General features: G+C 41.7%; 1 protein-coding gene across 1 annotated transcript in view; it reads left to right on the top strand.

Annotated features, from left to right (window-relative positions):
• LOC106963102 (anthrax toxin receptor 2-like) overlaps positions 1-23219 on the top strand; it is a 77141-nt gene that overhangs the window by 37498 nt on the left and 16424 nt on the right. The window contains exons 15-16 of the mRNA XM_015057836.1: positions 1380-1550; positions 1738-1818. Of these exons, the coding sequence (XP_014913322.1) occupies positions 1380-1550; positions 1738-1818 (252 nt within the window). The remainder of the gene's footprint in view (positions 1-1379; positions 1551-1737; positions 1819-23219) is intronic.

Consider the following 23219-nt stretch of genomic DNA (forward strand, 5'->3'; position numbering starts at 1 on the left):
TTAGAGTCCCATATTTCAATCATTCAAGTTTATTTGTGAAGCGCATTTCAGTGGAATGGCCTTTCAAAGTTGTTTACATCATGAATATATCATAACCATCATATAGTCAACAGCTGTAAAAACCAATAACAGACATTACATTGTGTGTGTAATGTTGTTAAAATCAACAATTCACATTAAATGTGTTTGTCAGTGTTTCTTTCATTATGAATTAAAAGCAACTCTAAACAGCTGGGGTTTAATCCAGGTTTAAGAGAACTCAGTGTTCCAGCTGTTTTTCAGTTTTCTGGAAGTTTGTTCCAGATTTGTGGTGCATAGAAGCTGAATGCTGCTTCTCCATGTTTGGTTCTGGTTCTGGGGATGCAGAGCAGAACCAGAAGACCTGAGATGACCCGATATGATGGCCATCTTGAATTTCAAGTTTCCCACATAGGTTTTTGAAAGAATAATGTCTAAGAAGAATTTATGCCACATCTGGCATCTATCACCATATCTATCTATATCTATCACTTCTATCGCCATTTGACGGATTCCTTTGAAGTGTTAGGTGTCAGGATGATTGCAACATTCCAGTTTCTTGAGCGTTTCTTTTATTCACTGCAGCGCTCGGTTTTTTTCCTGGGCCTGGGACGTATCCCTGAGATGATTCTCAGAAGCTGTTCTATATTGTCACGGCTTAACCTACAGCTTAGACAACGTGTCGCTAATTAATCACCTCTCCCCATTCATGTGGCGGTGGATTTTTTTTTTTTTTGTCTCCTCCTTGCAACAGATGTGATGATTTCAATTAAAACGCAGGACAGCTTGACTAACACACATACTCATGTTCACAAGCTCAAATGCAAACACACACATACGCACGTATACACACACACACACCTGACGACACATAGTGTCAACTGAATTGAGTTCTTGCTGCTTGGTTGGTATTGAGGAGAGGAAGTTGCCACCAGGTGCTGCTAATCAGATGCATTGATTAACTGCTGATTTTTTTTTTTATTAAAACTGATGCTGATCTGGACTAAGTGGGTATGAGTTAGCACAATATCGATCAATCTGGGAAGAGTTTGTAGGGCATTTTCCAGATAAATGCAAAATCATCCTTCTACAAAGTGAAGTTTATCCACAAGTCCAAACAAATTCACTTCTGCAAAATTCAAGTTTCAGACCCTCCAGACTTCAGTCAGTCTGTTATATCTTAGAGTTCATGACAGGATTATTAAAAGAAAGATTAAAAAGCAATGACTTCATTTGGGAGGGTTAAAGGAGGAATAAGGGCAGTATTATGTTTTAGTTTTTTTTCCTGGACCTGCCTCGTCTCATATGTAGCTGTTCTAGCGCTCTTTTATCTTCTGTTTTTCTCTTTTTATCCTGCTCAGGTGAAATGGGGAGAAAAGGGATCAACTGAGGAGGGGGCCCGACTGGAGAAGGCCAAAAATGCTAAAGTCTCCGTACCAGAGGACGTGGAGGAGCCGATGATCAAACGTCCACGTCCTAAACCGGCGTCCAACAACAGGCAGGCGGAAAACAAATGGTACACTCCTATCAAGGTATGTTCCCCATAGACATCACATGTTATGGCTCCTCATGATGCTTACTGAAAAAAGAAAAAAATGAAACTCAAAAACAGGAGAAAGCAAAAAAATTTCAAACATTTTTAAACTGATAAGAAATAAACATTTCTTCAAATTTCTCAGTTCTGCTTTTTTCCCTCATGTCATATCTGTGTGCCATCAGGGTCGCCTGGATGCATTGTGGGCTTTGCTGCGGCGGCAGTATGACCGGGTCTCCCTCATGCGTCCCACCTCAGCAGACCAGGTAGGACTGGGGAGAAAACATGACTTTTCATAAATATTTCTGATGGAAATCTGCAGGCCTGCTGCAATACATTAAATACTGTGGTGGCAACCAGACAAACCAGCAAAGTAACACACAGCAGAAGAGATGATTCAGTCAATAAAGAATATTATATTTTTGGAGAAAAATTGCAACCTTAAGCATCATTAGCAGTTTGGTCTTTTTTTATTTAGTTTTGTTTATTAGTGGTTTGAATGGATGAATCTGTCTTAGTCGTCTGTTTAAGCCCATTTACAGTTAGACATGTTAGTTTATTGCTGCATTGTGTTGCTGTGAGTGGATACAACCTCTTGGTAGAGGAAACTTCTGTTTCTTGTTGTGCATCGTGTTGTTTATACTTCACCACGGCGACGTGACCTGCAGCTGCAGCTGCAAAGCTTCACAGAAGGAAGGAGGACAGAGACGACCTAATATGGTCAAACCGTACGCTTCACTCGCCCTCCGACAGAGGAGAGAAAACGATCTGAAACGCAGACGGTTACCAGAACGCCACCGAGTCAGAGCTAACCAGATGTTTTGATATGTATTAGACTCTAATACAGCTCATAATCCAACAAACCACACCATCTGCTGTGGATGTAAATCTGCAGACATAATCCCAAAATTAAATGCTATGGACAGAAAATCAAATGCTGTGGCTTCGAATCGGAAATATAAAAAACACTGCCAATTTCCCCTTTTTTGAGTTTCTGCAGCGTTCTGTTCGTTCTGTGATCTAAAGCAGAAACACTTTTTAGACACATCTGCATGTCTGTGGTGGGTGGTTCTGCTCAGGTCAGAGGTCAGAGAACAGGACCCATGTGGGTGTGGTTCAGACAATGATGTAACTCTCTGCAGAGGCATCAGGTCGAGGGCTGAAGAAAAGGGAAAAGTTGAGGAAATCTAGCAGCTGTCAGCCTGCCAGTCGTTACTCAGGGCGTCATGTTGCTGTTCACAAATCAGATCGAAAACCAGCAAAACTTCTGCTTTTACATGATAAATCAAACTGAGACTCAGGGGGTTTTGGTGTGTTGATTGTTAAAGTTTATGACAGAACAAATGAAAAACTTGGCAGCAATGTTAGAAGAGTATTTTTCCTCCCAAAAAACAAAGTAGCATAGCTTAGGTTTGCAAAGATGCACAGAGATCAGTCACAAAAATATGATTAAGGCATTTTCATTTGGACATTCATGCACTTTTTAATTTTACCTTTAAAAGATAAATTAGCTTTAAAACAGACTTTTTATGCACAAGATTCTGCACTGTGGATACAAATAATGAGGTAAGAACAGAAGGCATTTATCTGTGCTTCTCTGCTGTTGAAACCTCTAAAACATAGCAAGAGCTGACTTTTTCTGCTTCCAGAGCTGTTTGTTTGGTGATGAAAAATGTTGTAGCCTCGTCGTTTCAGTTGTGATGCATCCATATGAAGTGACCTCCAGGTCAGGAAGCCCACAGGTTGTTTCACATCACGTTTGGCTGAGAGGGGAGAAGCTGCCAGTCGAGTCCCATTTTTATTCTGATTACTGAGACAAACTCCACTTTCAGTTCTGTGATCAAGACTGTAAACGAGACGGTCAGACAGATCGGGTCGCAGGACGCTTTGTGTTTGAGGTGAGGCTGAGCAACAGCCGGCTGTTTTCATCCACCACACAGGTTTTATTTACTTTATTTGTGAATTCTCCAATGGCAGGGTTCAGTTAGTTAACATGTGAAAATGAGAAAAATACAACCTCCTCTCCACTGGCCATCTGATCTGGAGCCACTCAGATGATGAAGTACATAAACGCAGAACATTTTCATTCACTAAAACAAACTAGTTGTCAAAATGCAAGTAAAATGCAGTTTTATCTGCTTGGATTGGCTCCCTTCTCTTCCTCTCTGTTCTCCTTCCTGCCACTAAGGCCAGTGTTGAATTGAGTTTGAACAGCAGTCGTATTGTTCCTGGTCTCCTCCCTCCTGGTTCTGGTCAGAGTAAACACAGCTGAGGAAGAAGTCCGCTCCGTCCTGCTGCAGGTTCAGTGTGGATGGCAGAGCGCAGCAGTGCTGCAGAGACGGGGAGAGAGGCAGGATGTTTGATGGCGGACAGGAAACCTCCAGGGTCATGAATTTTTCAGCAGCGTCCGTCCGCCGGGTTACAAGGACTCGTACAGGTGTAAGTAAGCAGGTTGTCGCAGACATCTGTTCAGCGCGGGGACCCGGCCCCCCCCACTCCTCACCAGCCTCCGTCCGTTTGTCGCTGCCGCCGCCCGGAGTCAGACCACTGGACTGTCAGCAGATGCAGAGGAGAGACAGAAAAAGAGAATTTTTTTAGCTTTTTTTTTATTTATTTAAATATTTTTTTTCCATGGTCTCACATTTAGAGCCCGAGGGCTTCCGACACCAAAGGTAGAGCGGGGGTGGACACAGCTGCAGAGCCGAACTTGCCCCAGGCACAAATAAAGAGATCTAATGCGGTTTGACTGTGTTGTGGGTGAGAGCAGGGAGCCGGGGAGGCACTTCAGAGCCAGCTTAGCGCAGCAACATCTGCCGCCGAGTTTTTCCCGGGATCGGCTGGGGACAGCAGGTAGAGGAAGGTGGCGGGAAGGAGGCCGGCCTCGTTTTCCCCTTTCTCTCTCAGGGTGTTTTCACGCCTGATAATCTCGAAGACTCACTTCCACTGGGGACCAAAGTTGCAACATTTGTTACGTTTTCATCTGCTGCGGTCTCCTCTCACACAGCACTGCATCAAATGAACCAAAAACCAATAAGTGTTCACCCAACCGGACCGGCGCAGTGCAGGGCCGGCCCAAGGCACATGCAGGTTCAGCCCCTGCATCTCATATGGGCTGACTGTGGCTCTGTGGGTAGAGCAGTCGTCTGGTGATCGGAAGGCTGTAGGTTCGATTTCGTCTTCCTCCTGTCACATGTCGATGTGCCCCTGGGCGCTCAACCCCAAGTTACCTGCTGATCCGTGTATCACTGTATAAATGTGGGTTATACAGCATTTATGCTGTATGTGGATGAATATAACTCTAGTGTAAAGCACTCTGAGTGGCCAAAATGATTGGAAAAAGCGCTTTATAAGTTCAGTCCATTTGCTATTATAAAATAACACTGAATAATGCAAACTGAATACACTTAGTTGTTAAATAAGTTAATATCTTCCTGCCGGAAATATAAGATATCAAACTTGTTAACTTGTTTAGTGTAAATTTAATATTTATCAGATGATATTATTTTCTCAATAATTAAATTGATGTGGCACACTTAAAAAACACTCTTCAACTTCCTTCTTCAAGAAATGCAAACAAAAATGGATTAGCGTCAGATCTCAGTGGTTGTAGGATTTCTCTTTTGTTTTTGGAAAAACACTATGAGCCATTTCTCCCGCTAGCGCCAGACTCTTGTTTGTTTTGATTGTATTTACCCAGAATGCTCTGCGCTGTAGTCCACTTCCTGCTTCTGGAGCGATCTCCGATCTGCTTGGCGTTCACATATGAATTCGAGTTCACTTCCACCGAACCGAAGCCAAGGTCTGTAGGCAGACCAGAACTCACTTCACTGGTTTGATTGCACGTTCACACATCATCAAATGGACCAGACTTTCTAGACAAACGAACCAGAGTTGTATTGAGCCGGACCAAACGGGTCTGGTGTGAACGCTGCCTCAGGCTCCGTTTGAAGAGGCGTCGCTTTGAATGCATGCAGCGTTTTCTCCTTGCCTCCCACCTTCACATGCTAGGTTTTGTTTTCTGAAAGCAGCTGTCCGCAAAATGTCAAAACAAGGTGTGCGAGGAACGATACCACAACACGCATTAAGTCCTCCTCGTCCTCCTACGGACCGCCAGCCGAGCCAGCAGCCCAGAACAGGCGCTAAGAGTTGTTCCTGCGTATTTCCACTTGGACTCGTTCCTCTCGCTCTCATCTGTTCCTCACCAGGGGGACGTGTGGGCTGAGTGTGTGTGTCTGCATGTGTGTGTGTGTGTGTGTGGAGGTTAATAGTATTACATGATGGACTCCTAAGCTACTGCTGAAATACAGTCAGCCTTTTAGTGACTGAAATATGTTTTCATAATGTAATAATTCACCAAATTTCCTTAACAAAGCGGCTGAGGAGAGAGAAGGAAGCTGCTTGTGGCTCATGATGTAACTTCATCGTTTCTGTTGGATCTTCTGCTAAATAAACTGGAGAAATATTTTATAGAGGGATGGAGCTAGCTTGCTTTCTACCTTCATTCTTTTTCCTTTCTTCCTTCCTTTTTCCTTTCTTTCTCTCTTCATATTGTCCATCCATCCTTTCTTGCTCACTGCCTCACTTTCTTTTTTCCTTTGTTTTTTTCTTCCTTCCTTACTCCATTTGACAATTTTTTTTCCTTCCCTCATTGCAGTCTTTCTTTTTTTCATACTGTCCATCCATCCATTGGCTATAAATTCAAAGTAAACTTCTGTTTTTATAGTTCATAAATTTGTAGGGAATCCCTCAGAGCTTCGTAAACTTAAATGTGAAGAACAAACTTTGACATAAAAGCTTCGTTTGATCTCTGACATTAATCTGTCAGTTGTATCTTAAGAATTGGATCTGGATGTTAAATGTTAAACGGAAGTAAAACAAAAAAGGAAAAGGAAGAAGAGGAGGCTTGACTGAGGCGAGATGAGGTGACCGTCTGTAACGTTGACCAGTTACAACAGTTTGGTTTTATTTTGACTTTGTGCTTCGACAAATTATCTCCTGGCTCAGCAGAAAACCACTGCTAGTTGAGATGGAAAAGGAAAAATGCAGCTTGACTTATCCTGTGTTTCTTTATATTTCACTTCCAAACTGTCATTTGTTCCTACAATCCTTTAAAATGTTCCTCACCAAAATCTCTCTGAACTTCCTGAAGGATTTGAGTTTTCATCACCTAGAAAATCAACATTCACTGTCACCTGAACATGAATGCATATTTATAGTTTTTCTAGAGTAAATATTGTGTCTCAATCACTTTCCAAATAAGATTACACGATGAATTGACTGTTCTGAAAAAGACAATGATTCAACCTGATTACCTTCAGCCTCCGTGTGTTTAAAAAAGACTAGAAGAAATTCCTCTGATGTGAGACTTCTGTCAGTAGAAACTGTAGAACTGACATGAACTTGCAAAGAAAAACACTTTTGAAGATTTAAAACTTTTGCACAGAACTGCATCTTGCTGACACCATTAAGTTATCAGTAATTACCACTTTCCTTCTGAGGCATGAGTGTAATTACTGTAAACAAACAGAGACGCGGCTGAGAGGATTGGCAGCCTCTCTCTGGCCTCTTCGCTGCATTTTTACATTGTGGAGCAACCGGGTCACATTTTGTGGGAAATGTTCTGATGGTGCAAACGGAGCTCAAGTTTCTCTCAGAGTTTCTCTCAATAGCAGATGGTGGACGGAGTGATGGTGGGAAAAAAAATATTTCCAATATGTTTGTCATCTTCATATGCGCCTCAGAGGAAAGCTTCGAGCATCATGTTCATCAAGATGATGGAAGTCGGTTCTTTAAGAAACTGTGGGTTTGGTCCTACGTGTTACTCTGCGTCGTGTCAGATCCACTTCCAGCCGTTAGGACGCCATTTTCCAAATATTAACGCTAACGTTGTTTCAACGCTTCACGGTGATGCACAAAGTGGACCAGTTTGAAACCCATTTTCACTCTGTGTGTTTTTTAAATTTATCGCGCTGTCTTGTTGCACAGAGTTGAGAGAGCAGATCTTTGGCAGTGCAGCCAGCAGTTTGGTTCAAACATTAAATCAAAACTATTACCAAGGCAGATTCCCATGATGCTTAGCAATAATTATGTGAATAACGTACCTGACTGTTGGCTTCGTGATTTAGCTGAACTGATTCCTGGGAAAAAAAACTACCAGATCACCAATAGGAAGCGTAGTTTAATCACAAATGGTTGTAAATGATGTTTAATTTGATTAATTAAGGACCCACTGTTCTAACATTAGGGATGAAATGATTAATCGGATGAATTGTGATTAATCGATTATTGAAATAATTGCCAACTTGAAGGAGACCCAGAACTTGTTACCTCTGACCTGGGATCTTTCTCTGCTTCGTCTGTTTTGACCCTTTAAAGTACCTAACTGACCCAGGTGTGAGGTGTCCACATAAAGTATTTGGTTCTCTGCTGATGTGGAAACTAAATAAAATAAGTTCATCTTTTATTTAAGACGGCTAGCTTTGCACTTATTCTTTTTTTATCTGCTTTTAAAAGGAAGACATTTGTGTGCCTCTTTGTTTGGGATCAGATTTAACCGAACTGGTGATAAATCTGGCAGAAACATCACCGATTTAAAGGAAATGATCGGATCTGAAACAAACGGCACGACTAACAACAGTTGCAGCAGCAGTAGATAAACCTAATACACTGCACCACTGAATCAGATTTAAATGTTGGACTCCACAGCGAGGGATCAGCAGTAAACTGGCGGAAACCCTGGCTGCCCTGGTGGATCAGTGTGTACTGGGCAAGCTGGTCACATGGAAGGCTTCCAGAAGAGGAAAAACTGGGCAGACTTGTTCAAGTTTGAGAAATCCACAAGCGACTCGCTCAGATAACATGAGCGCTAAAAAAATAAAAATCTGCAGCAGCTGAAAAGATGGTGCAAAGCGGCGGCGAAAATGGATGATCTCACACATGTTGCAGAAAAGTTCACTCGACAGACTGTTGGTTTGGTCTCCAAGGTAAAGGATGTTTTTAGCAGCTTCTTTCTTTGCATATTTTGTCGCTTGATCTCGGTACGTAAAGCAGAGCAAACATTTGCAGCACGAAAAAACAAACCGGCAAACAGATGCACACATACTCATCTTTTCACACGTTTGTTTGCTTTTGTCTCGTTGCATTACAATGCCGCACCGAATATGGTGAGAACATCTTTCTTGAAACTAATAAAAGCCGTCAAAGTGTATTGTTTTGTGCCTCTTTGGAGCCAAAACGTGACACATCCTCGCAGGTTTTTCAGCCGCTTTGCTCTTTCCACAGCTGTTGGAGGGAATATTTTGGTACCTACACGTCTGAGGAGACAAAATGTTAATGTGCTACTAATATATGCTAAAACAATGGGTTGACAGTAACATTAATGCAGAACAAAAACGTGTCCACATCGCTTAGGATATTTACCAGACAAACACCTCCACCAAGCAAATGTAACTCCACGTTTCACAAATGCAATATAAATCTTTAATTAAAAGTAAACAGCCTGACAAATGATGTTAAGTTGAAACAAAACTCCAGATCAGAGAGCATGAGATTTTCTAATTAACAGGAGTAATTGGAATTAAAGCAGAGCATTGCAAACAACGAAGTGCAAAGCAGAGAAGGACGACTGCTCCTGCAAATGGCACTCGCTCCCAATTCTCCACATTAAATCCCCTTTAACGTCTGATTACTGCTCAGATTCAAAAGCAATTACAGTATTTATTTAAAGCCTGTAAAGTGGGGGAAAAAATTTGACTGAAACTTGCAAGTTTTTACTCTTTTCATATAAAAATGTTAAACTTATTTATTCCATTTTCGCAGGAGTAAAACACTCATTTTCAGCCAGAAATTACAGCAAATCCAGAAATAAACTTTTCAAAACTTTCTATTGATTTGAATTGATAATTATTCACACCTCCGGCAGATTTAGGAGATTTAAATCATCTTTAAATCTTTTGTCTGACTGAAACGAATATTAATGTCCCAACTGCAGAATGCAGCTGAGCAGTTATGGTTTTTCTATTGATTATGGATAATTGTATGAAAAATGTGAACATGGTATATTTGCTCAAATGCACAATTATACACATTGCACAGCATCTTTTTTTTTTTAATGTCCATTTCATTTGCAAAAAATTTGAATTAACATTTGAGTGGCATGTTCGCTTGTCTTTCCCATTTTGAAGCCTATTTCAAAAGAAAATGAGGTTAAGTACCGCTTTACATTTTGAAATTAACCCAAATAATTTAAAGTCATAAAATTAAAATATAAAAAATCCTTAAAAGTGTATTATACGCTAAATGTCAGAGTGTTCAGTGAAAGCGATAATTTTCCACTGAAATTTAAATAAGGATTTTTTAGTATAGATTTATGGATAAGTAAAAAAAAAAATGCATATTGTAGTAATTGCAGCAAAATGTTTTTAAATGATCTTTATTCCCTCATTAAACCAGAACATATTTGATAAATAGAGAAATATCTTATTTCCACTGTAAAACTTGTTGCATTCAGTTCTGAGACGTTTCAGTCTCATTTTTCTCTTTTTAAAATAAAGACTCCTCTGTTTGCGGGCGGCAGGGCGGACCGTGCATCGGCAGCCGTTGTGGCGGCGTTGTTGTCGGGCTGCAGGGGAGAAGCAGCGCTGCCTGGGCCTCATTAGTCCTATCAGTGGACGGCCTTGTTAGCCCTAACAAGTAGCCAGCTGACAGCTCCATTCAGACCCAGCAGCCCCCACAAACAGGAGGACTGACAGCTTTAACCGCACCGGAGAGCGCCGCCGATTTACGAGCCGCGTCCCTGCTCTCTTAACCAGATTAGTTCTTTTTACATTAACCGAGGAAAAGTAGGGCAGATGTCCGTGGGACTGGTTGTAAATTTGATAATGTCCCCTCCCCCCAGGCCGTCTCCTCCGCCTGTCCACGTTCGAGACGTCGCTGGTGAAAAAGAGACGAGTTGACCCTCGCTGTGCTTCTCAGACCAATAAAATGGAAGCTAATTGTTGTTGGTGGCGGCTGGTTGGAGGAGGAATGAGAAAACAGGCCTAATGCGGCGAGAAAACATGAGGAAGTGACTTCATAGTCCAAGTCTTTTGGGTTCTTTTAATAAAAACCTGAATTGCAGCCCCCATATTTGCCAGTTATGCTCAGATAAAGTATTTTTTTATGTATTCGCCATAAAAATATGGACAGATTGTGTTATTATTTTTCCCGACATTGTTTCCATCAAAGAGGAAACAAGCTGTTGGGGTTTTTTTAATATCCAGGCAGATTTAATGTCATTTTCCGCCACGTTAAGATGCGGCCTCTGACCTCCCGGATTAACTCCTGTTTTTAAAACGTCTTCATTCACTGCAAAAACACAAAATATAACCATGTATTTATGTCTGATTTACAGCGCAGAACTGGCTTACAGGTTACTTTTCAGCAACATGTAAGAGCTTGATTTTAGTAGATTATTCCATAATACTGGTGAAAAAATACTAGTCCATTGGCAGATTATTTTGTTTATAATAAGACATTTTCCCATGTTATTAGTGAAGTAATCTGTTGGTGAAACTACACTTTTTAGTCTATGTTGAAACATTGTTAAAACAAGCACATATTTCTTGCTGAAAAGTTACTTGTAAGTTAGTTTTGTTTCATTTCAAATGTAGTAAACTATGTGCAGTAGGAACTAGACCAAAAATACTTGGTAAGAGTTTGTGTTTTTACAGTGAACATGGGAAAAATCCCTTATTGTAAGTGAAATAGTCTGCTACTACTAACCAGAACAAGCTCCCGTCTTGCTGAAAAGCTACTTGTAAGTTAGTTCTATTTCAAATGTGCTAAGGTATTTTCAAAAAGAATAGTGGGATTTAGTGTTTTTGCGGTGTGAGTTGAGCTCTGAAGTATTCTCCAACACAGTCAGGTTTTGTGTTGGTGTCTCTCCGGCCGGGCGGCCCAGCGGCGGCCCAGTGGTCCGCGGGCAGGCGGGCGTTGGCGCTCCCTCTTCCCCTCCATTAGCTGATGGGTGTTGCTGTGTCTGGGTGGCCGGCGCTGGTACCTGCACCCTCCCTCCTCATCCCTTTTGCCTGATCGGATCCGAACTGATGTCCTGCCGGTGCCTTTTTTCCCAGCAGCCCTCAGACCGGTCGGAGCGGTTGACGGTGTCGCCGCGTGCCGGCCCTTTTCTTCATCACCTATTAAAATCAAACCCCTCCTCCTCCTCCTCGCCCACCGACCCTCCGTCGCTGGCCGAGGACCGCTGGGATCTTGGCTTTAATTAAATTACATTATTGTTAACGTCAGCTTTGCCGAGGCCAACTCTGCCGCGTGCACTTTGCCCTCCCCCTCCTCTTCCTCCTCTTCCTCCTCTTCGGCTCACCTCCTGACAGACATATAGAGGCGGGGGGGTCTTTGGGGGTAATGTATTCTAACCCTCCCCTCTTCTCCTCCCATCCATTTGAATTTTTAAAAAAGATGAAAGCAGAGAGTCATGTTATGCAGGGAATATGTTCACAGTGAATATTCAATTGGCCTCATCGTACTTTGTATACATAAACGCAGCGTTGTGACAGCGGCGGCTAATGCGTACTGAAAGGCCCCCGCGTCAAGCCGATCCCCTCTAAAATGTTTGCCTCTGATAACACATGATGAATAAACATGGAAATGTCCAGTCTTTTCCTCATCTACACAAACTCTGCAGCAGTTTCCTAGCTGGAGGATTTTATCTCTGTGGTAATAAAGCAATCCAAAGGGCTTGTGTAACACCTCACCCTGTTTCCTCTGTTGTGAGCAGGGCGCTGAAGCGCCACTAATGCGCCTCTTTTCATTGGTGCAGAGGCCGGAGTTTTTGTCTTCATGGCCTGAAGAAAAACCTCCTCCTCTCTTGGCTAGCCGCCGCGGCCTGTTGCTCCAATAAACCCCTCTGTCTGCAGCAATGCATGCTGACTCAGAGGCTTTGGATGCAGAGCAAGCATGTGGTGACAGTGGAGAGGAAGCAACACAAAATCCTAAAGTATTTTTGGCCTAGTTTCTAGTGCAAACATCTTGGAATACTTGAAATAACACAAAACTAACTAATAAGTAACTTTTCAGCAAGAAAGGAGAGTTTGTTAAAAGTCAGTAACTGTTTAATGTTGATGGAGACGTACTAGTTTGACTGGCAGATCATTTCACTGACAACAAAACATTTTTCCCATGTTATAGGTGAAATAATCTGCCAATTAAACAGCAATTTTTAAAAAATATTAAGGAATTACTGACTCAAAATTAGATTCTATGTCTTGCTGAAAAGTTTTGTCTTATTTTAAGATTACTGAGAAATGTGCACTGGAAAAAGACATTGTTTTATAAACTTTCAGGATTTACAGCAGGTGAAAATGATGTTTTATAGGCTTATTCCTTTGGTTCAGCTCAGCCGGTCTGACCGGATCTTTGATTCAATATGTTAAAAACAGATTCACATCAGACAGTAATCACTTATAGATTTCTCTCATGTATAATCAGCTGTAAACATTAACAGTGGTTGCCACTTTAAGCAGAACCACTTCTTAACTCTCCTTTGTTCTTGTACAGTAATAAAACCCTCAGTACTAATTATTTCCCTTCAGATATAAACGTTTGACGTTCAGTGACCATTTAAGGTAATTAGCTGCCGCCCTGTCAGCGGCTGTGAAAGGGTCGCTCCTCATCCAATTACCGGCTCCACCTAGTTAACTCCTTCAATGCCAAGCTTCAGCCATTCAGCCAAGATCCCGTGTGATCTTAATTATGCTAATGAGTTTAAGCATTAGCTCTTTAATGGTAAACTGTGGGCCCAAGCTCTCTTTAAAGCCGTTTTAATTTGTATTTGACCTCCTAATTAATTTCGCTGCCTGCGTTAGGTGACCTGCAGCCCGTCGGGCCTTAAACCCGCCATGATTAGCTGCAGATCTGTTTCCACTGGATGTTAAATATTTGATTAAAAGCCGAGTGTTGAGGGGGTTTATTATTAAAACGCTGACGTTTCTGTCTCAGGTATTTAATTCATTCTGTTGGTGGCTCCTGACTGTGTGTCCTCTGATGTAAACAGATGTTTTCTTCAGGAGCCTTTTTGCCGTCGTTCCCTCCGTCTGAACTCCTCGTTCATTCTCACTGCCACATCCGAATGCTGAAGGAATAAATGGCGGCGTTTTATTATTGATTGAGGGGGAGCGAGTGGAGAAACGGCGCAGACACTAATTGAGGGTATTCCTGAAGGACTTTCAGAGTCAGAAGATCCTCGTGCATCAGCGTCATTTGTCCCACCTGGTCCGCTTTACTTTGCACCATCTTGGGAAAAGAACTCCGACTTTTTACCACATTCTCTGTCAATATGCCGTTCATCATTATTATAGATGTATCCGATGGTAATGACTGTAGTTTATAAAACAGCTTATTAACCTTAACGACAGTGTGATCTTTTACAATTGATAGGTTGTCTCCTCTTCAATTACACTGAGTGATGATGATACAGATTTAATTAATGCTTAAGTGCTCTAATGGCTCCTTTTAATGACTGTTCCAGCCGTTCGCGGCTCCAGCTTCCTTCTGTTTGTTGCTGATATTCGCCAAAAAAAAAGTTTGAAATTTCTATGATACAAGACACAGAGTGTTGAGGAAGAGCCTGGGTCTATTTGGTGACATTTGCCATGAAACAAATACGACTGCACTGCAAAAACACAACATCTAGTTTCCGGTGCAGATATTTTAGTACATCTGAAATAATACAAAACTAACTTATAAGTAACTTTTCAGCTTTTTTAAGTCAATAATTTCTTAATATTGATGAAATGGTACTACTTCCACTAGAAGATAATTTCACTAATATTATATATTTCCCAAGTTATTTTCAATTTTTCCTCTGGAAATCTTTAAGATTATAACGGCACAAACACGTAGCTGATTAACACCAGATTTAGATTTTGTTAATGTGGACTGGCTGGTTGACCTTTGATGACCTCTGGAAACATTTAATAACATCTTTGAAATGACAGTGGTGCAAACAAAGTTTCTGCTCCACAAATGTTTGATGTGAATTTGATTTGAAGAAGGCTGTGGGGTCAACTTGGATGTTCTCACTGTAAAGCAACAGTTCTACCAGTTTTATTGGTTTACGTCTGAATTCTTCATTTTTCACCAAATGGTAAAACATTTTTACAGAGAAAGAAGGAAAAATACCACATTTTGGAAGGAGAGGTCCAGATTTTGACGGGATTTCGCGGGGCCCCAGACAGTATTGTATTAGGGTGAATGAACACGCTGAACCTTCTGTGATTATAAACATTCATGAGATCTTCATGTTAAAGCCGTGTTTGTTGATGGGCTCCCCAAAAGATAAAGCCTCCATAGAAGTGCAGACAGAAAAGAAAACAAGAAGAATCTGTGTTCGTCAGCCGACTCCTCTGCGTCTCTGCGCTCCGTCTGTTTATGTATCTGTGTCTCAGAGCGAGCGCCTCCAACGCTGCCTTCAATCCCGCTGTTGTGGAGCACAGATGCACGTTCAGTCCCGCGTTCTCTGCAGTCTTAATAGTGTTAACCCGTCAGCTGTCCCCAAACTGAGGACACAAGCGTCTCCAGTGTTTTCGCCGCTAAGCCGGATTTTCACTCTTTCTCACCAAGCGAGTCGCCAAGACACTTTTTCAACACTAAATCTTCCTCCTCCTCCTTCCTTTCTTCTAGTGAATTCTGTTTTCAAGCTCATGTGGAAAAATATTTTTCCTGTTGCTGAAAGATGAGGTGTTAGTCGCAGAAAAGAATGGTTATGAGGCAGTGAGGACTAGATGGGAACAGCAGCATAGATGGGAAGTGGTTTCCTGGTCCTTAATCACACTTTGTGGATTCAAACGCCTGTTCCCGCCTCTCTGTTCACACAAAGCGCTGGGATTTTAATACTTCTCAATTTTAATGTCGGCATCACCTCATGGTAAATATCACAACATTTACAGAATATCAGGACACAACAGCGAGCTTCAACATCCATCCCACCCGTCACCTGCAACACAAGCGCAAAGGCAAGCGAGAATGCATCCTAACATGAGATAACATAGATAACATGAGCCTGAAATGTCAGTTAATGCATCAAAAGCTCAATTCCATTTTTAAAACGTTCAAAATTAGAAAATGTGAAACACAAGCCTCCTGAAAAGTGTTTCCAGATTTAATGTGGTTCACAGCCTGTTTTTAAATCTTCAGTGTTTTCAAATCCTACCAACTCTCTTCCTTATTTTTATTCAACTTCTGAAAGATTATCTGGATTTACTTAAAAATGTTATTTTTGTTGTTTAAATATTAACGGTGCATTTATTAGGACATCTCGGTTGTAAAAAGGCTAAAGAATAATTTATGTTTTATTGCAACAACAGAAATCTTTGAAAACTCCAAACATTAATTTTTATTATATGTACAAATAATTTAAAAACATCCCCCATGTCGCCATCATTGGTGATATTCAGTTAGGTTCTAATTAATAATTGTAATTGTAACTGAAGCATTTTTGAATTTCCTTTTTTAAATTAGAAACTTTTAATTAGTCAAAAGTGATTTTCCGTTTCTCTGGGTTGTGCAGGTGATCCACTCTTCAAAATGGGAAAGACAGGAGAATGTGCAACTTTTACAAAACCTGTTTTAATATTCATGTGTCAGGAAATTAAGACAAAATAGGTTTTTGTTTAAATGTCCTCATACCTAAAGCCAGAATAACAGTAACACAATTAAAAGGTGGGAAACTTCACTCAGCTCAGACTAAAACTGACCACTGAAACACGAAGAAACAAATAATGAAGCAGATAATAAATTCATAACATGAGCTCCTCCTGTGAGCCTTTATTCATCTCTGACGACGTTCACACAGCAGATCGTGATGCTTTTGTGTGGTTGTTCATGTTACCAGACTTCTGTGTGAAAGGTTTTCGTCCCTAATGTGACCCGAATGCATAGAAGAAGAACATAGACGTCACACGGCAGGCTATTGTTTACAGAGGTAATGGTGTATAGAACAGTCTGTGGGTCGATTTTAAAGTTTATTCAGGAATGAGAGCCGGTAATATCGTCACAAAATCAGAACAACACGATTTGCTGCGTCTGGCTTCTTCTGATGCAGAATTATGCTGCATGTCTCACATCAGTGACATAAAACCGGATAAAATGAAACATGACTGTTCAGATATGTATCTGCTTTAGTTCCACACATGGATGTGGCACAAATCAGATTTTTAATATGGAAAAAGTCAGATATGGGTTCCATTTTGGGGAAAAAAACGGATTTGTGTGCCTCTGCGTGAACTTGGCTTTACAGGTGCAATCAACAGGCGCCTTAAGGAAGAGTTTGGGATCAGTTCTTCTGTTTCCATTTAAACTACTCTGGTTCCTATTTTGAGAACTTTGCTGCTGTGAATCTTTTTTGCATCCCAGAGGAAAGACCCTGTTTTAATTTTTTTTGTCTTTTCATCACAGCAAGGAAGAAAAAAACCCTTCCGTCACCACATAATTCTTCACACACTTTGTCACATGTTATTTATTTCTTGCTCCCAGCCTCCTCACCTCCTAAATCCTTCGTCTTCTCCCGTTTTCTCGCCCCCCTGCCCCCACCTCCTCGCTCGCTCGCTCGCTCGCCGCCTCAGACTTTGTCCTCCTCAGCATCCTTCACACTCCCTCTCCGTTTCCATCCCTCTCTGTCCCTTCTCATCGGGACGAGGGTTCTCCGGGTGCCTCTGACAGTGCTCCTAATTAAGATGTAAAACTGCGGGCAGCAGGTTTCTGAAGGTTACACTGTCTATACCGCAGGAAGTGATAAAGAATGGAGCCACTGATGACATGTGACATTTTCAGCGGGGATGATGCAAACCGCGGCTAATGAAGCCGGAGCTATTGAGGAGAAAGCAAAGGGGACAGGGGGCCTCTGTGTGTGTGTGTGTGTGTGTGTGTGTGTGTGTGTGTGTGTGTGTGTGTGTGTGTGTGTGTGTGTGTGCAGACATTTGAGATTTGCATGTGTGTGTTTGTGTGCAGGTTTTGCTCTCGGGGCCTGTGGGAGTTCAGGGGCAGAATATTTAAGTTAATTAGACAGGTCAAGTACACGAGAGGCTGCGCTGAACTTGGACTCGCTCGGTGCGATCCTCCTGCTGGCTCAGGCTCGTTTCAGCGGAGATGAGCCTGTGGCAGCGTGTAGGTTCAAGTCATGATTTACCTACTTCATCATGGTGATTTTTTTACATTCATAAATATTTGCATACTGTCAAACAGTTGCAGATTTGTTCCGAGGGAATTTATGCTCCTGCACTGCAAAAACACAAAATCTTACTCCTTTTGGCATTTTTGGTCTAGTTTCTATAGTCTAAATATCTTAATACACTTGAAATAAAATAACTTGCAAGTAACTTTTCATGGATTTTTGCACAGGGTTAGTGATCCCTAACTGGGACTCCACTGTAACACTAAGCTCTTAGCTACACCCTGAATAAATCTTCTATTACTTTTACTCATGCAGTCATTGTGAAATTGTGAAATTCATTAAATAATTATTTAAAAACATCAAAAATAATTTAATCTTACAAAAGTGAGGCATACATTTCAGCTTAAAATGCCCATTAACCACGGTTACTTGCAACTCAGTCTTCTTTACATTAATGATAGATAAATATGAATCAGAACAAGATTAACTGGTTCTAAACTCAATTAAATCTAACCTCAAGTTAACTAAAAAAAGTGTGAAACTTAAGAACATCCCATAATTCTACTGCTGGTCAAACCACCTTTAAAAGTCTTTCTGTCTTCCTCCTTCAGTCTCATGTAGTTGTGGAGGAATTACAGCCAAACTCATTTTTCTATTATTAAAATTTCACTTTCAGAGTTTTGTCTGGACAAAACCACTGAAATATGAGAGTGAAACATCAGTGACCACCAAAATAAACAGAAAAGAAGTTTTTAAAAGTTCTCTAAAGTTTAGCTTTAAAAAAAAAACTCACTGAGAAACAAGTTCCTTCTCGTGTAACTGGAGTTGAATCCATGCATTCGTTTTCAAGAGGAACAGATTTTGTGAACAAATCTTTAAGTTTTTTCACTGCTGGCATGAGCCTGTTTGTTCTTTTTGTGCAGATATAAGCTGTGTCCATCCCACATTTCCGTCTAGATGCTATATTGATGCTAAATCTATAAATCTAGTTTCCAGGCTCTCATCCAGGAAATTAGACGTATGAAATCTATAGACTGTTAGGAGAAAAACAGAACTGAGGCATGGGTCGAGCCGCTCCGTCCAGAAACCGAACCGAAAAGCGGATGCATAAAAAATGACAGCTGGCGTTTTCCTTCAAATGAAATAATCTTGACACTCTGTGCATAATGAAAGGCTACAGGACGAGGCGTCGCTGATTAACATGCATGTCGCCTTAACAGTACAGCTTGACTTCCTCAAAGAGGAAAAAAAAAGAAAACAAGTTGGAAACATTCACCAAATCGCTCTCGGTCACTCAGCGCGGCATCATGTGGCCCCTCCTGCCCGCGCTCCTGCAGCATGCAGATCGTAATGAGGAACATGGCCACTAACCTCCCCATCAGGAGAACAGCAGCACAGGTTTGGCCTTCATAATGCTGCGCGACGCAGAACGAAGCTGCTCCAAACTGTGGAATAATTACGCTCAGTTTGGAGTGTTTGAGATGAGGCTTCGGGCAACTGTGAACGGCTGAACTCTCCCAACATATGCAAATAAATTAACATAATGCCTGCTCCTCGGCTTGCTGCTCATGGCAGCAGTGGAGGTGGAAACGAGGGTCGACCCGCTGAAAAGCTGCTTGATGAATCTGTGCTAAAGAGGAGCTGCTTGATCCGCAAAAAAGAGCAACAAACTTCCTTTTCTCATTCAGACGTCGACTCATTTTCTAGTTTCCATCTGAACTGAATATTATCAGCTGATATTTTTAAGTTTCCTCTGCAAGCTATCATTTAAAACTTTGAAATAACTTAAGTGGATTTGAAGGCACAACTGAAACAAAAAAAAACAAAAAAAAACTCTTGTCAGCCTACAAACATAAGTCTTGGTTTGATTAAAGTGAACTCTGTGGTGGTTTGAATGCAAAGTATGTGAATGCCAAACGCAGGGCATTCTGGGTAAATACAGTGTAAATAAGCACAACAGTTTTGCAAAGTAGGAACTTCCCTTTAGTCTTCTTTGGAGATTTTCATGTTTCATGTTCCTTCAGAGGTTCTTAGTGCAGCGCCTCCACAGGCGAGGAGGGGAACAGGTTTTTTGGATGGTTTGGAATCGTAACAAACGTTTTGGTCTCCAGTTGAACTGACTCTACCGAACCATCAGCTGTGAAAGCACCTTCAACTCAGCAGCGCTAACCCTGTTACCTCAGATAACTAAACATTTCTCCCAGAAAAGTTTTGGCAATAATATTTAGGAATTTTGTGACTGGCCCTTTTTTAGATTCTCTTTGAATCATGGAGATTAATTCAAGCATTTTCCAGCTTTGTGTTTCCACTTCTTCACTTTCAGAAGTACTAAGCTGGTGTGTGGTGGCAGCAACAGGAAGTGTGTGCTGGTCAAACGGACTCGTCAGGTCCCACTTTAGACGAAGATTTGAGCCCAAAAGAATTTGAAAACTAGATGCCTTTTTTATAGCAAAGATGCAAAATCCTTTTTAGGTTTTGGATCTGCAAACAATAACATCCATTTTGTACCAAAACAAAAAATAACAATAATGCAACTACTTTATTTTTGTATTTTAGTTTTTTTATTATTATTATTTTGGCTCTCATGGCAAAAAGTTTGGACACTCTGTTTTCGGCAGAAGTGGAGTTTGCAGAATCTCTCTGCATTTCTGTTTCCTCTAAGCTTCGTCATCCTTTACGTTGAATTTGGTTCCTTCATTGTGTTGTAGCTGCATGTATCCTCCAACAGGCCTGATTCAAACGTCTGCATCCTGTAAACGCCTGCAGAAACTCCTAAAACGTGCAGCTCAGTGGAGCCTGAGGACGCCGCTACAGATGGCAGGTGTTGGGATGGAAAGTAAAAGAGTTCCATTGAAGCATAGCAGGAGGACGTCAGTGTACATACAGCGCAGTGTTCTGCCCGCTCGCTCCTAAGCTGCTAAATCTCACATACGACAACTCGACAATCCTCACAAGTTCATTGGTGTGAGCATCTGAGCCCGATGTGAACTCTAGCCCAAATGTGACACGGTGGCTCTGGCCATATGCAGGCTTTTCACCCCTCCTCTCTGCGCTCGTGCTGGTGTTGTGAGTACACGAGTCGTGCCTGTTGGCCGTGGCAGCGCTCTGACTCACATAACCCCTCGCAAAAGATCGGGCCAAGCTCCCTCAGCCCAGGCCGAGCCAGGCCATCTCCGCCTAAGACTCTAATTGATTTGATGAACTTATGTGTCGTTCACACCCCTTCCCCAAACAAACAAGCCTGCCCAAGACTCGTCTCCGCTGAGACAAAGAGGCGGCGCCCGCCCTCCTCTTGCGAAGCGGCATCCTGCGAGCGCCTGAGAAGGCAGCGCCGGCCTGCCAAACTTGCTAATTTCACTGCTGGGCCTCGGGGAAGGCTGGAGTTTGCTGTGAGACGATTCATCATGCTGAGAATCGGGGTTCCCTCCCCCAACGCTGTACCAGCTCACAGGTCAACCCGAGTCGACTGAAGTTCAGAATAATTCACTGTTTTCTCTCGGTTTTCTCTCAACGCGCCGCTCTCACAGCGGAGCGTTGATCATTCAGGAGACTTCAGGTCTCCAGCATCGCAGCTGCTTCTTATCTCCACTGCTTTCTGCAGTCAGTCTCTCCAGGGTGAACACAACTGATTATTTGTTTATGAGGACACTGAATCATTTCTTTCCTAAATCCACATTGTTAAATCTGAAAACAAATTAAGTCAGATTTCAACAAAAAACACAATGTTCTGGATCAGAGTAATGCAGCTTCATCACATTTTTATGGATGTTTCTTGGAATATTGATGTAAACTGATCATGCACATTCCAATGGGAATGAAGTCTTGCAAACTGGAAACTGGACAAGGACATTTTAATGTGTGATGGTCTGTCCAACATCTGTAGGCGCAGCAAACCTTTAGCAATATGTGACAAATGGTGAAGATTTACTGGCAGGTGTGTTTTCTTTCAACACGCTTTGCAAACAACCAGAGCAGACCACATTTTTTAAGTGTGTTTGACAAACAGTTGGGTCACCAATGTCACAGGGTTTTATGTGGACAATTATTCCAAACAAGGGACGGCATAAACAAACGAGGTTCAGAGTAATTTGTTGGGTTTTCTGTTGTTGTTGTTGTTGTTGTTTGCTCTGAGGGCACTGAACCGTGTCTGCTATTTCTCAAATCCACATTGTTGAATCTGAAAGCAAATTAAGTCAGATTTCAACAAATAACAAAATGTTCTGGATCACAGTAATGCATCTTTATCACATTTTTATCGACTTTTTCTTGGCTTATTCATGTAAGCTTATATCATCCTCATTCCAGTGAGAGTGAGGTCTTTTCTAGCAAACTGGAAACTAAACAAAGTCATTTTGATTTGCGGTGGTCTGTCTAACATCTGCAGATGAACCAAACCTTTGGCAAATACCAGGTTTTGTCATACAGTGATTAAAATAAGGTTCTGTGTGGTAAACATCCGAGTCGCTAATGTTAGATTTTAAACGACATAAAACATGAACATGAAAGACGAGATTTGGGGTGATTTTTCATTTTTTCTGGCATTGGTCAACTCTGCTGGACAAACGTCTTGGGACAGATTATAGCTGAAATGCTACCATTTTATCTGGTTTTAGCTTTCTAATGTATTTTTCTGTTCCCACTGCTGGTTATTTACTGCTATAGTACTGTTAGCATTTTCACTAACATTAGCATTTTAGCTGACGATAATCTGACTCACGACTTAAATGCTATGTTGGATGCAAACGTAGATGCAGGAAATGAGGAAAATGATCGTCTTCGTAACTTAAACCAGTAAAAATGTGTTTCTGTTCTCGCTACGTGTTTTCGATGTGTTCATCACTCATAGACTCTGAGTTTTACTGCTGGACCACCTCCTCCCAACAGACCACCACCTCCTCCCAACAGACCACCACCTCTTCGCAACAGACTGCCTCCTCCCAACAGACCACCTCCTCCAAACGGTCTTGGTGTGATTTCTGGGTTCACATCTCTACAGCCGAATCACTCCGAGGTGGGAAATGAACCAGAGTTGGGTTTAAACGAACTAAATGCTGTGAGATCCACCCCTTCTCCAGCACACCTGACCCAAACGAATGGCTCCTTGTCAGACCTCCACAGAACCAAATGACTGATAGCAGCTCACCAGGACCAGGCTGAGTTGGCTGGTTCCACTGGACTCTGCAGAATATGCGACACCTGCACATCTGCAGGTTGTAGTAGGATATTAAATCCATGCGGTGACATTTTGTTTTGTGGAGTGTGAACTTCATCTGTGTTGGACCAACTTAGGCTCTCTTTTAGTCTTGCAGGCAAGAGAGTCGAGGAAGCAATCGCGTATACAGTAAAGCTCTGAGGATCATTTTTATATAAATGGTTACATGAAATTCCTCCATAAATAACACACTCTTCCTGGGTGGAGTCCTCTCCTCCTTAACCTCACAAAGTTCAGTTCTTGTTGTTCCTGGACCGACCGCTCCATTCTCTTCATCCAATAAACTTTTA

The sequence above is a fragment of the Poecilia latipinna genome, unplaced genomic scaffold (assembly GCF_001443285.1).
Source record: "Poecilia latipinna isolate Pla-1442-1.1 unplaced genomic scaffold, P_latipinna-1.0 Scaffold1495, whole genome shotgun sequence".
Taxonomy (NCBI): Eukaryota; Metazoa; Chordata; class Actinopteri; order Cyprinodontiformes; family Poeciliidae; genus Poecilia; species Poecilia latipinna.